The sequence below is a fragment of the Sminthopsis crassicaudata genome, chromosome 3 (genome assembly GCF_048593235.1).
Source record: "Sminthopsis crassicaudata isolate SCR6 chromosome 3, ASM4859323v1, whole genome shotgun sequence".
Taxonomy (NCBI): domain Eukaryota; kingdom Metazoa; phylum Chordata; class Mammalia; order Dasyuromorphia; family Dasyuridae; genus Sminthopsis; species Sminthopsis crassicaudata.
The window spans coordinates 75,008,584-75,023,671 of record NC_133619.1 but is presented as its reverse complement, the minus strand read 5'-3'; the positions used below and the strand labels follow the sequence as shown (position 1 = coordinate 75,023,671).

Genomic DNA, 15,088 nt, shown 5'->3' with positions numbered 1-15,088 from the left:
GGAAAAGAGAAGTTTCTTTAACTAGTAACTAGGATTTACATGTGCAAAGAACTTTACAAATATTATTTTACTTTATTCCCATAATAACCCTAGGAAATAGTGTGATGATCAACTCTGATGGACTTGGCTCTTTTCAAAATGAGGTGATTCAAGGCAATTCCAATGGATTTGTGATTTAAAAAAAAAAAAAATAGCCATTCACAGCCAGAAAGAGAATTATGGAGATTGAATGTGGATTTACCTTTTGTTGTTGTTGTTGCTTGTTTGGTTGTTTTTTTTTTTTTTTTTTTTTTTTTTTTGCATTCATGACAAATGTAAAAATATATTTAAAAGAATTGCACATATTTAACCTATATCAGGTTCCATCTTGGAAAAGAGGAAGGGAAGAAGGAGAAAAGTTTGGAATACAAGGTTTTGCAAAGCTGAATGTTTAAAAACTATCTTTGCATGTATTTGGAAAAATAAAAGACTTAAAATTTTAAAAATCTTAATAAGAAATGTAGCTTACATTGAAAAAAGGGATTAAGATCAGAGCTCTATCATATCTTTCATTGTCTCATCTACCATATTCTATTAATAACACATAATGAATAGCATAAAAATGATTAATATAAATGTTTTTTTCTTTACCATTTCATCTAGATAGGTGAGTTGCCTTCTTCCCTTTGGGTCAAATTCATTTTCCCGAAGTCTGATGCCCACATAATCACACCTTAAAAAGAGAGTATTGTTAAGCCATTGTACAAGAGTAAATCCTGTTTTCATTCTCCTCTTTCCCCCAAGATTTAAGAGGGCTCAATCACAAATATATTTAAATTTTGAATTGGTCCTTGATTTTTATAGGATCACAGGAGTATAGATTTAAAGCTGGAAGGAATCTTAGAAGCTATCCAGTCCAACCCTTTCCTTTCATAGAAGCATAGAGTTTATGTAGCTTGCCTAAGGTCATATACCTAATAAGAGGCAGAGGCAGAATTTGAACCCAGGTCCTCAGAGTCCAAATCTAGCATAATTTCCATTGTACTACAGATCTAAAAGAGTGAATTTTGGTACACTGAAACATATCCCAAGGGATATTGTGAAATTCTCTGAATCCTGTAAAAATAGGTTCCTTAAGTCTCAACTGAAATCCCAATTTAGCTTAAAAAAGTTCTTCCCAATTCTTCTGGGGTGTCCTCTCTCTGTTAATTATCTCTTAGTTTATCCTTCATATAGCTTATTTGTATATATTTGTTTGTATGTTGTCCTTCCCATTAGATTATGAACTATTTGAGGGTAGGAAATGTCTTTTGTCTCTTTTTGCATCCCAAACTCTTAGCAGAATGATATATAGTAGGCATTTAATAAACATTGAAACATTGATTTTTTTTAATTGATCTAAATATATGGGATAGAAACAAATATTGAGAAATCTTAGTAGGGGAGGGAGAGAAGAAAGGAGTAAGACACTCAGAAGCAAATGAGCATTACCATTTACTCCAGTAAAGTTGAGACTCACCAGTCTAAAAAAATATATCACCTTCTCATCCATTTAAAATTGAAAAATATTAAGAACAGAACTGCCAAAACCTGAACTCCCACAATCCAACATTCATTCCCCTAGCTTTTGGAGAGCAGAAACAAGTGAAGCCTACCTGTATCCTTTTCAGATCCCTTCTGGAGAGCAGATTTTGGCAGCAGAAAGGTGCCCATGCTGGAGGTGGACCTCTTTAAGTGGGATCTTGGGACACTGAAGTCAATAGGTTGGAAGTGCAGAAAGAGGAAGCTAGGGCCCCTAAAGAAAACATTTGCCTACTTTCATAATTTAGCTTAAGGCTAATCCTGCTTATGAAAATATAAATTGTGCCAAGAAAGTTAGGCCAAATAATTCCGTGGGAGTAGATTTATTATGAGCTCTGAAAGACTGATTTGTATCATAAGATCTGAAGGCTCAAGTAACTATTGCGGATTAATGGATCTGGAACATTTTTTTTTCACACTCTTTGAATCCAGGTTGTTTTAGTCCAAGTAAAATGAACATTTATCATAAAAACAAACTTATTTGGTGTTAAGGTTCGTAAATAATTTTCCCCAAACAACCTTTGAAGTAGATAATGTTATAATCATTCCCATTTTGTAGATGGGAAAACTGAGGTAAAAAGAGATTAAATAAATTGTCTGGGTTCACACAAATGGTAAATGTTGAACCCAAGATTCCCAACTTTAATTCTAGCATTCTCTCCACTGTATGCTTTAGATTATATAAATAAAATAGCTGACATAAATGCTTACTTTTTGCTTCTGATTGCTTGAGTGTAATTTATACAACTCCTTGCTCCTATTTTCATTGCTAGAGGCATAACTACTGCCCAAATGGCCTCTGAAATTTTTGGGAGTCCAGTTATTCATTCAACAATCATTATTAAGATATAAAGACAAAAAACAAATAGTTCTTGTCTTCCAGGAGCTTAAGTTCTATTGGAAAGACAAGAAGAGTCCCTAGAGTACAAGGAAAGGACATAGTTTGCCTTAAGGTTCATTCCCAACACTATCTTTTCCTGATCTCCCCAACTCCTTGAGGATTTTTGTTTTTGTGTCCCTAAGATTTAACATAATGTAGGTGTCTTTAATAAATGCTGATTATTTGACAGTGGGCTAGAAAAGAGAATCTTAGCAACTTGTCACTGATATGCATTGTTGCTTTATGAAATAATAATATTGGCTTCCCTACTCCTCAACCAATACCTCTAAGTCTTTCTCCCCTTATCACCTCCAATCTCTTGGCCAGAAAATTTATCAGAGAAAAAGTATTTGAAGAAACAAATTATCAGCTAGGGAAAACCTGATTTTATCCCAGTCATTTTGTTTCTGGATGTGGAAAGCAGAGACCATATGAAAATTTTTAAAAAATAATTGATAAAATATAAACTTCTTGAAGAAAGGGACTGTTTCATTTTTTTATTGTCTCTTTTGTAACTTTGGCATATGATAAACTTGAATAAATTGCTTGTTGACTAATTGTTGTTCAGTCAATAAGTTTGAGTATAAGAAAATCAGTGATTAGAGTTTAATCCTGGACCTTTGGAAATAATCTTCAAAACCGTCTCCTTTATTTTTGCTAATTTCAAACTCAAGATATTCCAAGTTGAGAGAGGTCCCATGATTCCCACTAATGAACAAACAGTGCAGTTTTTGTGTCTGGAAGGAGGGTAAAGAATGAGAAAGTTAAGACTCAGAAGAGATGGGTTGTCCAGCTGCTAAATGAACCTTCCTGATGGAAATGTGAAGCCTTCTGCCTCTGCAGGAAATGCCAAAACTTTTGATTATCACATGAACAGATTTCTACCCTTAAGTGTTTTATAAACAATCAGATTGTTAGTCATAAAACCCCCCAAATTCAGAATGAAAAATATACATTTTTTCCAAATTCATACTTACAGAAGTTTTTTAATTTCTCTTTTCAAAAGTCTTCTTTCCATGAGTAAAGATTTATCTTAATTAGAAAGATATTGCTTCTACTGTACTGGGATACTTTGTGTAGAAATAGCAGAGAATAGCAGATTTACTCCTCAAGTCAGTCATGGAATCCAGACCTTTTGGATTTGAAAGGGATCTGAAAATATACAGAATTCATGAAGAGTGTTAGAGATTCTAGACAGTGTCTTCACCTGAATCAACCAGCGAGGGATATTTTCAGGCATTGGTTATTCTATGAAGGTTACATCTTATATTTACATGGCCCTTTGTCCAAACACTTTGTATGTATTAGATAATTGGATAAAACAAATTAAGGCACATGGGAGACATGCTAGTGTTGTATTGTAACTACAAATTCAACATTACGAAGTTCTTGCTTTCTTCCCCTCCCTTCTCCTTCCTTTTTGGAACATGTTTAGTCACTATTCTTGGTAAGTTCAGGGAAACTCGAGTATACAAATATCCTTTCCCTGCCTCAAGCTATGAATGACACCTCTAGATTCAGTCTATCTTTGATTGCTGAACTACAACTTCTGGTGTGTGCTAAAGAAGTACTTCCTCTTCTCTAGCTCCTAAATATGAGGACTATTTTGGATTTGTGCTAGGAAGAGTCAGCTAAAGGGATGGTAGAAGTTTTTTTTTTCCTTCCTTCCTTCCTTTCTTCCTCTTTCTTTCCCAAAAGAGTTTACTTATTCTTCTTCATGGAGAAGCATGATAATTAACACATTCTTTTTAATATAATAATATCTTTTTATTTTTAAACACATGCAAAGATAGTTTCCTACATACACCCCATATATTCCAGATTTTTCTTCTTCCCTCTCCCCCCTCTGAAGACTCAAAGTAATCCAACATAGGCTAAACATGTGTAATTTTTCTTTTTTTTTTTTTTTTTTAATTTTAAAGTTTTTAATTTTATTTTATAATTATAACATTTTTTGACAGTACATATGCATGGGTAATTTTTTACAACATTATCCCTTGCACTTACTTCTATTCAGATTTTTTCCCTTCCTCCCCCAACCCCCTCCCCCAGATGGCAAGCAGTCTTATATATGTTAAATATATTACAGTATAATTTAGATACAATATATGTGTGTAGAACCGAATTTTTTGTTGCACAGGAAGAATTGGATTCAGAAGGTAAAAATAACAGTTTACATTCATTTCCCAGTCCTTTTCTGGATGTAGCTGGTTCTGTCCATCATTAATCAATTGGAATTGGATTAGCTCTTCTCTATGTTGAAGAAATCCACTTCCATCAGCATACATCCTCGTACAGTATCATTGTTGAAGTGTATAATGATCTTCTGGTTCTGCTCGTTTCACTCAGCATCAGTTGATGTAAGTCTCTCCAAGCCTCTCTGTATTTCTCCTGTTGGTCATTTCTTATAGAACAGTAATATTCCATAACATTCATATACCATAGTTTACCCAACCATTCTCCAATTGATGGACATCCATTCATCTTCCAGCTTCTAGCCACTATGAAAAGGGCTGCCACAAACATTTTGGCACATACAGGACCCTTTCCCTTCTCTAGTAGTTCCTTGGGGTATAAGCCCAGTAGTAGTATGGCTGGGTCAAAGGGTATGCACATTTTGATAACTTTTTGGGCATAATTCCAGATTGCTCTCCAGAATGGTTGGATTCTTTCACAACTCCACCAACAATGCATCAGTGTCCCAGTTTTCCCACAACCCCTCCAACATTCATCGTTATTTGTTCCTGTCATTTTAGCCAATCTGACAGGTGTGTAATGATACCTCAGAGTTGTCTTAATTTGCATTTCTCTGATCAATAGTGATTTGGAAGTAATTTTTCTAAACATATTTCAACATTTATCAGACTGCAAAAGAAAAATCAGATGAAAAGGGAAAAAATGAGAAAGAAAAAACAAACAAGCAAGCAAACAACAACAACAATAAAAATGGTGAAAATATTATATTGTGATCCATATTCAATCCTCATAGCTCTCTCTCTGGACGCAGATGGCTCTCTCCATCACAAGTCTGTTAGGATTGCCTTAAATCAATTCATTGATAAAAAGAGCCAAGCCCATTACAATTGATCATCACATATTTTTCTTGTTGCTGTGTACAATGTTCTTTTGATTCTACTCACTTCACTTAGCATCAGTTCATGCAAATCTCTCCAGACCTCTCTGAAATCATCTTGTTGATTGTTTCTTATAGAACAATAATATTCCATTACATTCATATATCATAACTTCTTCAGCCATTCCCCAACCGATGAACATCTACTCAATTTGCAGGGCTGCCATATTTTTGCACATGTGGATCTTTTCCCTTTTTTAAGGATTTCTTTGGGATATAAGCCTAGTAGACATCACTGGATCAATGGATATGCCCATTTGATAGCCCATTGGGTATAATTTCAAAATTTTCTCCAGAATGTTTAGATCAGTTCACAACTCCACCAACAATGTATTAGTGTCTCAGTTTTCCTACATTCCCTTCAATATTTATAAGTGATATCTCAGAATTGTCTTAATTTGCATTTCTCTAATTAATAGTGCTTTGAAGCATTTTTCATATAATTAGAAATGGCTTTAATTTCTTCATCTGAAAATTATCTGTTTATATCCTTTGATCATTTATCAACTAGAGTAGGACTTGTGTTCTTATAAGTTTGAATCAATTCCCCATATATTTTAGAAATGAAGCCTTTATCATAGACCTTGAATGTAAAAATTTCCCCCAATTTTTGGAGAAGTTTTATTTTCTATCTGGTTCCATATAGCTATGGGACCTACCCAGGCCAGCCTTGTATCTGGGATAGAAATACCTTTTTTTCCCCTCTCCCTAACTACATACTTAAGCAACAACCCAGAGAAGTATGAATTCAAGTGATTTTGTAAATTTCAGAAAGAAATCATATCCTGCAATATCTCACAGGTGATCAATTTTAGTTGCTATGGTAGCAGAGTGGATCAGTGCCAAATCAGCATTAGAGGGAGAAGGCCAAACATAAAGAGCATGCTTAAGTCACACTTGGAATTTGATCAGACTGTTCTCAATTGAGATGGAAATTGAGATGTGAAATAGCTAATTAGAATTGCCAAACCATATTATGTCTTAATGAGGTTTACTGCCAGACTCCTAGCAGACTGTAACCCCATTGTAAACTGATTTTCTGAACTCTGTTTAAATCATTCTGTTAATGTACACTGTGAGTCTCTTTTGCTTATTATTGCTTTCTATATGGGAATAAAACAAACTATCCTACACCAATGTTTTGAATACTTTCTTTACTCCCCCCTTTCTTTTGAGAGGAAATCCTAGACTACTGACAAATAAAACTATCCCCAGAATACCTATGTATTCAATCATTTTTTACTCATGTCTGACTCTCTGTGAGTCTATTTAGTGTTTTCTTGGCAAAGACACTGGAGTGGTTTGCCATTTCCTTCTCCAGCTCATTTTACAGATGAGGAAGCAGAGGCAAACAGAATTAAATGACTTGCCCAGAGTCATGTGACTAGTAAGTATCTGAGGCCATTTTTTGGACTCAAATCTTCCGGACTGCAGGGCCAACACTCTTATCTACTTCACCGCCTAAATTGCCCTAAGAATAATTGGGGTAAAGGTAATAAGCTAAATGAGAATGTCAATTAGGGAACCTATTTTTCTGGTTGAGAAATTTGGCTTCCTCAAAGAAAAACTTTAAATAAAATATAATGGCAGGAAAAGATAAGATTTGTTATTATATATGTATATATGTGTGTGTGTGTGTGTGTATAAAACAAAACCTAATAAATGTAGGTTTCTGTAATCTCAAATAAGCTGTGCCTACTAGCCACTGTGACAAATTTATCTATTTTTTTCAGTTGGTCTCAGGGTCTCCAAATGTTCAGATTGATAATCATTGGGAAACCCTTAGTTATACCATTTTTCAGATGTCTTATGGAAATATTTGTGTACTGCACCAAGAAATATGTCGGTCTCTTTTTTGAATTTGTGTGAACTCTTCTGTGTGCACTCACAAATAATTCAGGAAGAAAACACTGTGGTAGTGATGGTGGTAGTAACAGTAGTAGTAATTGTAATGAGAAGCACTATGGCATAAGTGAATAGAGAGCCAGACCCCAGTCAGGAAAACCTAGAATTGCATTTCTTCTCTTTATTTATTTGCTATAAGACACTGAGGTAAAATGTTTGATCCCTTAAAGTCCGAGGTAATTTTTTAAAGCTATAAGTTGCAGAGAAGATGTTGACCTGCTTTAATAGATGAGTATTTCCTCATTGGTATTTATCTCTACCAATGAAATCCCAGCCTTGTCTTCTTCACTACTTTCTCAACCCTCAATAAACAACTTTCATTTTTATAATGTTTTAAAGTTTGTAAAATACTTGACTTCACATATGTTTTCTTATTTCAGCTTCAAAGTAACCCTTTGGAAATATTAAAGAAGGGAAAGGGACCTATATGTGCTAAAATGTTTGTGGCAGCCCTTTTCATAGTGGCTAGAAACTGGAAAATGAATGGATGTCTATCAATTGGAGAATGGTTGGGTAAATTATGGTATATGAATGTTATGGAATATTATTGTTTTGTAAGAAATGACCAGCAGGAGGAATACAGAGAGGCTTGGAGAGACTTACATCAACTGATGCTGAGTGAAACGAGCAGAACTAGGGGATCATTATACACTTCAACAATGATACTGTATGAGGATGTATTCTGATGGAAGTGGATATCTTCAACATAGAGAAGAGCTAATCCAATTCCAATTGATCAATGATAGACAGAATCAGCTACATCCAGAAAAGGAACACTGGGAAATGAGTGTAAACTGTGAGCATTTTTTGTTTTTCTCCCCAGGTTATTTTTACCTTCCGAATCCAATTCTTCCTTTGCAACAACAACAAAATTTGGTTCTGCACATATATATTGTACCTAGGATATACTATAACATATTTAATATGTATGGGAATGCCTGCCATCTAAGGGAGGGGGTGGAGGGAAGGAGGGGAAAAATTCGGAACAGAAGGGAGTACAAGGGATAATGTTGTAAAAAATTACCTATGCATATGTACTGTCAAAAAAATGTTATAATTATAAAATTAATAAAAAAAACCCAAAGTAACCCTTTTAAATAGCTGTTACAATGATTGCTATCATCATCATCAATATTAATGTTTTCGAGATGTATTGGCAACCTGAGACTCAGAGAGAGACTCAGTTGTTTGATTCTTAGGTGTAATAGTGCACAGCAAATGATATAGAGAAGTATTTCAAGGTAACTTCATACCCGTGTACAATGATTGCTATTATCATCATCTCATTATTAATGTTTGACATATATATGTGCAACCTGGATCTCAGAGAGAGAGAATCTAAGAGACTTTACCCATGGTCCCACAGCTTATAAATATGTCAGAGGCAAATTTTTAATCTGGGCCTTCCTGATTCCAATTCCAACATTGTCAAGATAATGACAATGATGAGACATCATACCAAAATCTGTGGGATGCAGCTAAAGTGGTAATAAGGGGAAATTTTATATCTTTTTTTTTTTTTTTTTTTTTTTTTTTTTTAATTTTATTTTATAATTATAACATTTTTTTGACAGTACATATGCATGGGTAATTTTTTACAACATTATCCCTTGCACTTACTTCTATTCAGATTTTTTCCCTTCCTCCCCCAAACCCCTCCCCCAGATGGCAAGCAGTCTTATATATGTTAAATATATTACAGTATAATTTAGATACAATATATGTGTGTAGAACCGAATTTTTTGTTGCACAGGAAGAATTGGATTCAGAAGGTAAAAATAACAGTTTACATTCATTTCCCATTGTTCCTTTTCTGGATGTAGCTGGTTCTTTCCATCATTAATCAATTGGAATTGGATTAGCTCTTCTCTATGTTGAAGAAATCCACTTCCATCAGCATACATCCTCGTACAGTATCATTGTTGAAGTGTATAATGATCTTCTGGTTCTGCTCGTTTCACTCAGCATCAGTTGATGTAAGTCTCTCCAAGCCTCTCTATATTTCTCCTGTTGGTCAGGAAATTTTATATCTTTAGAGGCTTATTTGAACAAAATAGAGAAAGAGAAGATTAACGAATTGGACCTGCAACTTAAAAAGCTAGAAAAAGACCAAATTAAAAACCCCCAACCAAAAAAACCAACATTGACCCCTCCATGCCAAAATGTTCTGGGGGAATGATTCATGTAGAATCGATGAGTAACCTCTCTGCCTACATACCTAGTGTGACATATACTCTAGTCTAGCACAATTAGATTTCCATCCTTTGCCTGTTGAAATCAGGTTCCTAGGTCCTTGCTTTGACTGGATACTGGGAGGTCCCTAAAAGAAGAAGACCTAGAGCAGGGTTCTAAACCTGAGACTCATGAACTATTTTCTTTTTTAAAAAACAATTGAAAATATTATTTCAATATAATTGGTTTTTTTAGTAATCCTATGTGTCTTATGTTATACATCTGAAACATTTTCCTAAGAAGGATCCATGTTGTTATTCAGTTATGTCTGACTGTTTGTGGCCCCATTTAGGATTTTCTTGGCACAGATATGGAATGGTTTGCCATTTCTTTCTCCAGAAATGATCATTTTACAAATGAGAAACTAAAGCAAACAAGATTGTATGACTTGATGAAGGTCACACAGCTAATAAGTGTCTGAGATCAGATTTGAACTCATCAGGAAGATGATTTTCTGCCTTCAGACTGAGTGCTGCACTCAAATGCAGACCACTGCGGCTCCTAGCTACTCAAGAGTGCTCCAAAGGCTTTACCAGACTTTTCCAAGGGTCCACAACAACAAAAAAAAAAGTTTGAGGACCTCCTGGTCTATAGAGAATATAAAAATCAAAATAAAACCAAGTTTAATGGTACCATTTACAGGAAGGATGCATCTTCCTATCCAAAGAGTCACAAATAACTCCAGTGAGAATGCCCTAATTTCCAGAGTTCCCATGCCATAGATACATGCATCTTACATAAGCATGACTACATTTACCTTTCAAGAAGCAATTCTCCTTTATTTCTCCCTTTTTACTCATATCCCTCAGTTGTTGAAATGCTTCTTTGTATCTGTTATCTGTGATAGTCTAGCAGGGAAAGGGTCTTTGGCACTGACTTGTCTTGGTTGAGGAAGAATCCTAATGCACTATTAAGGTATTTTTATTATTATTTTATTATTAAGGTATTGCCCCACTTCTCTTAAGAGCCAGAATTTTCTCATACAGCCTATCCTTCAATTATCCCCACATCATTCATCCTCCCGCCCCCCCCCCAAAAAAAGAAAGAAAAATGGAGAAAAGCAAAAGCCAAAAGGAGAAAGACTATTATTGAGAAGAATTTGGCAGAGACCACCTCAGTACCCAGGAATTATCCTAATGGTGCCCCCAACCCTAATAGAAGTAGTCTTTTAGAATTTCTTACCAGCTTGATCCTTCACGTCTTGAAGCTTCCCTTCTCTTTTTTTCTTCTTCAAGCCTGCTTTCCTTCTCTCCTTTCTTCAGCTGCTGCTCACTGACATCAGGGGAAAAAAAGGAAGCATTTCCCTGGTTGCTAAGAAACAACATGATAGAATTAAATGAAATGTTTAAAAAAAAGAAAAGAAAGAAAGAAAGAAAGAAAGAGAAGCACCTCCAAATAGTAGTGAAACCAATCCAGAAGTCTGTGGCAGGGTGTTGCTATCCTGACCTTGAGTTTACATTATTATTATTATTTTTTTTTTTTTTACATATCCAGGCATTGGATTTCTCAGCTAAATGATTAACCTGAAACATTTATGAAGGCTGACAAGTGCAAGAAGTCCATCTCCCTGGGACTCCTGAGACTATTTGTATATTGACGGTTGACTAGATTTAGCAAATGTAGCTGGGGAAAATCTGTACAGCTTCTAATAGTTTCATTCTGTAATAACAGACTATGTTCTTTTGCACATGACTGAAAATCATTCTGATCCCAAATCATCTCTCTCCACCCCTCCCCCCACTCCTCCCCACTGCAATCAGGGTTAAGCAACTTGCCTAGGGTCACACAGCTGCTAAGTTTCAAGTGTTTGAGGCCATATTTAACTCAGATCTTCCTGACTACAGGACTGGTGTTCTATCTACACCACCATCTATTTGTTACCCTTTTTAATAAACCAGACATGCAGGAGTAGTAAGTAAAAGAAGTAGAAGTAGAAGAAGAATGTTTTTTAAATAATATAATCTCAGGTCCTATTTAATCATAAAAAGCAGTTGTTTGATTCTTAGGTGTAATAGTGCACAGCAAATGAAATATTGCAAGATAATAACTTTGTTCTGGGATCACTTTTATCAGAACTCTATTGAAAAAGATGAGATTGTGATGAATAAAAATTATTTGATGTACATGTATGGCATCATTTTATATTATTCCACCAAAGATGTATTAAATGGTTCCTTCGGTTTTTCTCCAACATACTAAAATATCATTTGGACTTGAGTATGAAATTCTTAATGTATAGCAAATAAAAATAAATACTGAAGCTGCTGACTTTGAATTTGGAAGTCAAGTTGAACCAATGGATAAAGGTTTTATTTCCAAAAAAGTCTTTTCCAGGGAAGACATATTGAGCCTAAAAGTATCAAGGAGAGTTTGTCAAGGGATATACAGGTAACCTGAAGTAAAGTAAGACAGGAATTCTGAACATGTTTAAAATAATTAAGAATTGTGAAAGAACAGTCCAAACTTTGGGAATAATAAAATGAGCATCAGGGTCAGAAAACATCTTAGCAAAACCATAAAATAATAATGAAACTAGCGAAGATAGCTAGAGAAAGATGAACATTTCCTCATCAAAAAGCAAGATTTGTAGATGTTCCATGAATATCTGATCAATGTATTAAAATTTTACTGAAATACTTTGGTATATTGGTATGATACTAAAGAACAATTGACCCTTGGTTTTTTCAAAATGAAGCTCTATCACTGAGTAACAGCCAATGTTGACAGAGAGGTTGGGGAATTGGAACTTGGAACATGGAGTCACTGTCAGCTGATTTAGTTTAATTCTGCTTTGCCAGCCAACAAGCATTCATTAAGCACTTACTATGTGTCAAGCATTGGGATTAGCACTGGGTTTACAAAAAAAGTCAAAAAGCAGTCTCAGCTCTCCAGAACTCATAGTCTAATGAAGAAGACATGTGCACAGTTACATATAAATGAGCAATAGAAAGGTATATTGGAGATGATCAACAGAAGGAAAGTACTTAAGAGGAATCATATTCTGGTAGAGACTCAGCAGGGACTTGAGGGAAACCAGAAAAGCTTGGAAGTAGAAATGACAAGGGAGAGCATTTTAGGCAATATTAATGTTGGGCCAGTTAGATGGCACAGAGGATAGAGTACCAGCCCTGAAATCAGAAGGACTTGATTTCAAATATGGCCTCAGACATTTAACACTTACTAGCAATGTGACCCTGGGCAAGTCATCCAATCCCAAATGGCTTGGTAAACAAAGAAACAAAAAAGAAATGAATGTGATGAAGAGAGAAGTATGAGAAGGTTTATATGAACTGATGAAAAATAAAAAAGCAAAAGTAAGAAAACAGTATACACTGTGGACAAGATAATAAAACCAGTGAAACTGAATGCCACAAGATCTTAATGACCAAGTTTGTCCTAAAGCAAAAATATGAGAAAAATCTTTCTTCCCCTTTTTTTTTTTTGTAGGAGTTAGGAGAGACTATAATGTCAAGATATTTTTTTAAAGTAAAGGTTAGTGCTGGTTAGTTTGGGTGTGCTATTTTCCCCCTCTTTTAAAAAATTCTTTGTTAAAAGAATCACTGTCTGAGAGAGGGCAACTAGAGAGAAATACAATAAGAAATATAAATTATGTTATCAATCAAGTAAGATATTTTTAAAATTATTTCTAAAATAAATCAAAATTGCCAAATGTAGGAAATAAAAGTAAAGTTTACACAAAACAAATAATAATCGATGTTTTCTATATATGAATTGTATATCACCATGTAAACCATAAGCTCCTTGAGGGTAGGGGCAGGTGTCTTGTTTTCTGTTCCTTCAGTATCCCTGAATAGCATGAAGTATATAGCATAATATAGTGGAATAGCACTGAACCTGGAGATAGAAGAATTGACATCAATTCTTACTTCTAAGATGGGAAACCCTTGACATATTATGTCCACCACATTAGTTTTCTCCTTTTCAAAAATGAGTTCGTACCAGCAACTTAAAGTTTCTTTGAGCTCTAAAATCCTTTGTTCCTAATACAAGCCACTGGAGTTTATTGAATAGGAAAACAACATAATCAGACCTGCAGTTTAGGAAAATCACTCTGGCAGTTGTATGGACAGGGAATTGGCTTGAGAAAAGACCAAGCAGGTAAAGCAATTAGTCGGCCATTATGATAATTTGGTAAGAGGTGAAGGAGAAATATTCCAGGTGGTGCTTGTGTGATTGGAAACAAAGGAACAGATGTTGAGGAGATAGATATAACAAGATTTAGCTACTGATTTTAGATCTGGAGTAAGGGAATTTGAGAACTCTTGAGATGATATTATGATAGGGAAACTAGGGGACTGAAATGATGATAGTACCCTTGACAATGTGGTAGATGCCTACTCATCATGTGTGACTGACTTGTTCTGTTCCATCAAAAATTAAAAAGGGTTTATTTACTAGTCACTGCCTCAGAGCACAGAGCCAGCTGAAGGGAATCCATTTGGGAGGTAAATTGTAGATATTCTAGGATTGAGTGGAAGGTGAGATGAGTTTTCTCAAAGATACTTGTGCCCACTGCAGGAGGTGCCTAGGCTGAGTTTAGGTTATTACCACCTTAAAGGGCCTCTGCCAGGTAAAAAGCAGACAGATTGAAAACTTGCAGAGCTTTGGAGGAGGCAGAATAGAGAAAAATTGGACAGATGATCAATGAAGAGAATGATGATTCAGTGTTGATAACAAGACTCAGGATGGTTCATCTTCCCAATCCCTGATTGATTGATTGAGCACCTATCCTTTGGGGTCTTGCTGCAGTCAGGAAGTTGTTTTCACTCCTTTCTTTGGAGACCAGTGATCTAGGATAATAGGAATCTTGTTAAGTTATTTTGAATGCCTCCCGGTATACCATAGGTACTCTTAAGCTCTTAAACTAAAAACAATAGCACCAAGAAATAAGTTCTATAGTAAGTGTAAGTAGAATCCTTAAAAATCTGACTCTCTAAACTGTGCCAGATTTAAATATTACTATTTTATAATGAATGCCAAAGTGGGATTACTATTTACTATAGACAAAAGACCAGCAGACCAAAAATATGACCTATAAACAATGAAGGAAAACACGAATGAGATAATAAAAGCTTTATTACCCAGAATGCTCTAAGATAGTTTCCTCTATATAGCTAGAAAGTGACATCATTACTTGATTAGAGACATCAGATAATATTAAAAGGCAGGCAGCAACCCAGGTAAGTGAATCAAATGTAGTTTTCTTTGACCCTAAGAAGAGAAATCCATTTTATTTTTCTTCCTTTACTATTGTGTATGATCTTCAGCAAGAGGACAATAACTTTTGAAGATTTTTTTTCAATCTGAGTTGACTCATTGGTAAGTGATTTTCCAGTCTTTTTAAAAAGGCAATCTCA

The 15,088-nt window shown here is 35.0% G+C and overlaps 1 protein-coding gene across 4 annotated transcripts in view; it reads right to left on the bottom strand.

The window, feature by feature from the left end:
* C3H2orf80 (chromosome 3 C2orf80 homolog) overlaps window positions 1–11,347 on the bottom strand; it is a 32,217-nt gene extending 20,870 nt beyond the window's left edge. The window contains exons 1-5 of one of the 4 annotated variants that reach the window (XM_074298890.1): window positions 11,100–11,345; window positions 10,893–11,021; window positions 3,418–3,592; window positions 1,635–1,774; window positions 631–712 (exon numbers count right to left, since the gene is read on the bottom strand). In XM_074298890.1, coding sequence (XP_074154991.1) covers window positions 631–633 — 3 coding nt within the window. In that variant the 5' untranslated portion in view covers window positions 634–712; window positions 1,635–1,774; window positions 3,418–3,592; window positions 10,893–11,021; window positions 11,100–11,345. Of the gene's footprint in view, window positions 1–630; window positions 713–1,634; window positions 1,775–2,271; window positions 3,381–3,417; window positions 3,593–10,892; window positions 11,022–11,099 lie in introns of those variants that run through there. The other 3 variants (XM_074298887.1, XM_074298888.1, XM_074298889.1) reach the window with 3 other exon arrangements.
* Window positions 11,348–15,088: the final 3,741 nt, after the last annotated feature.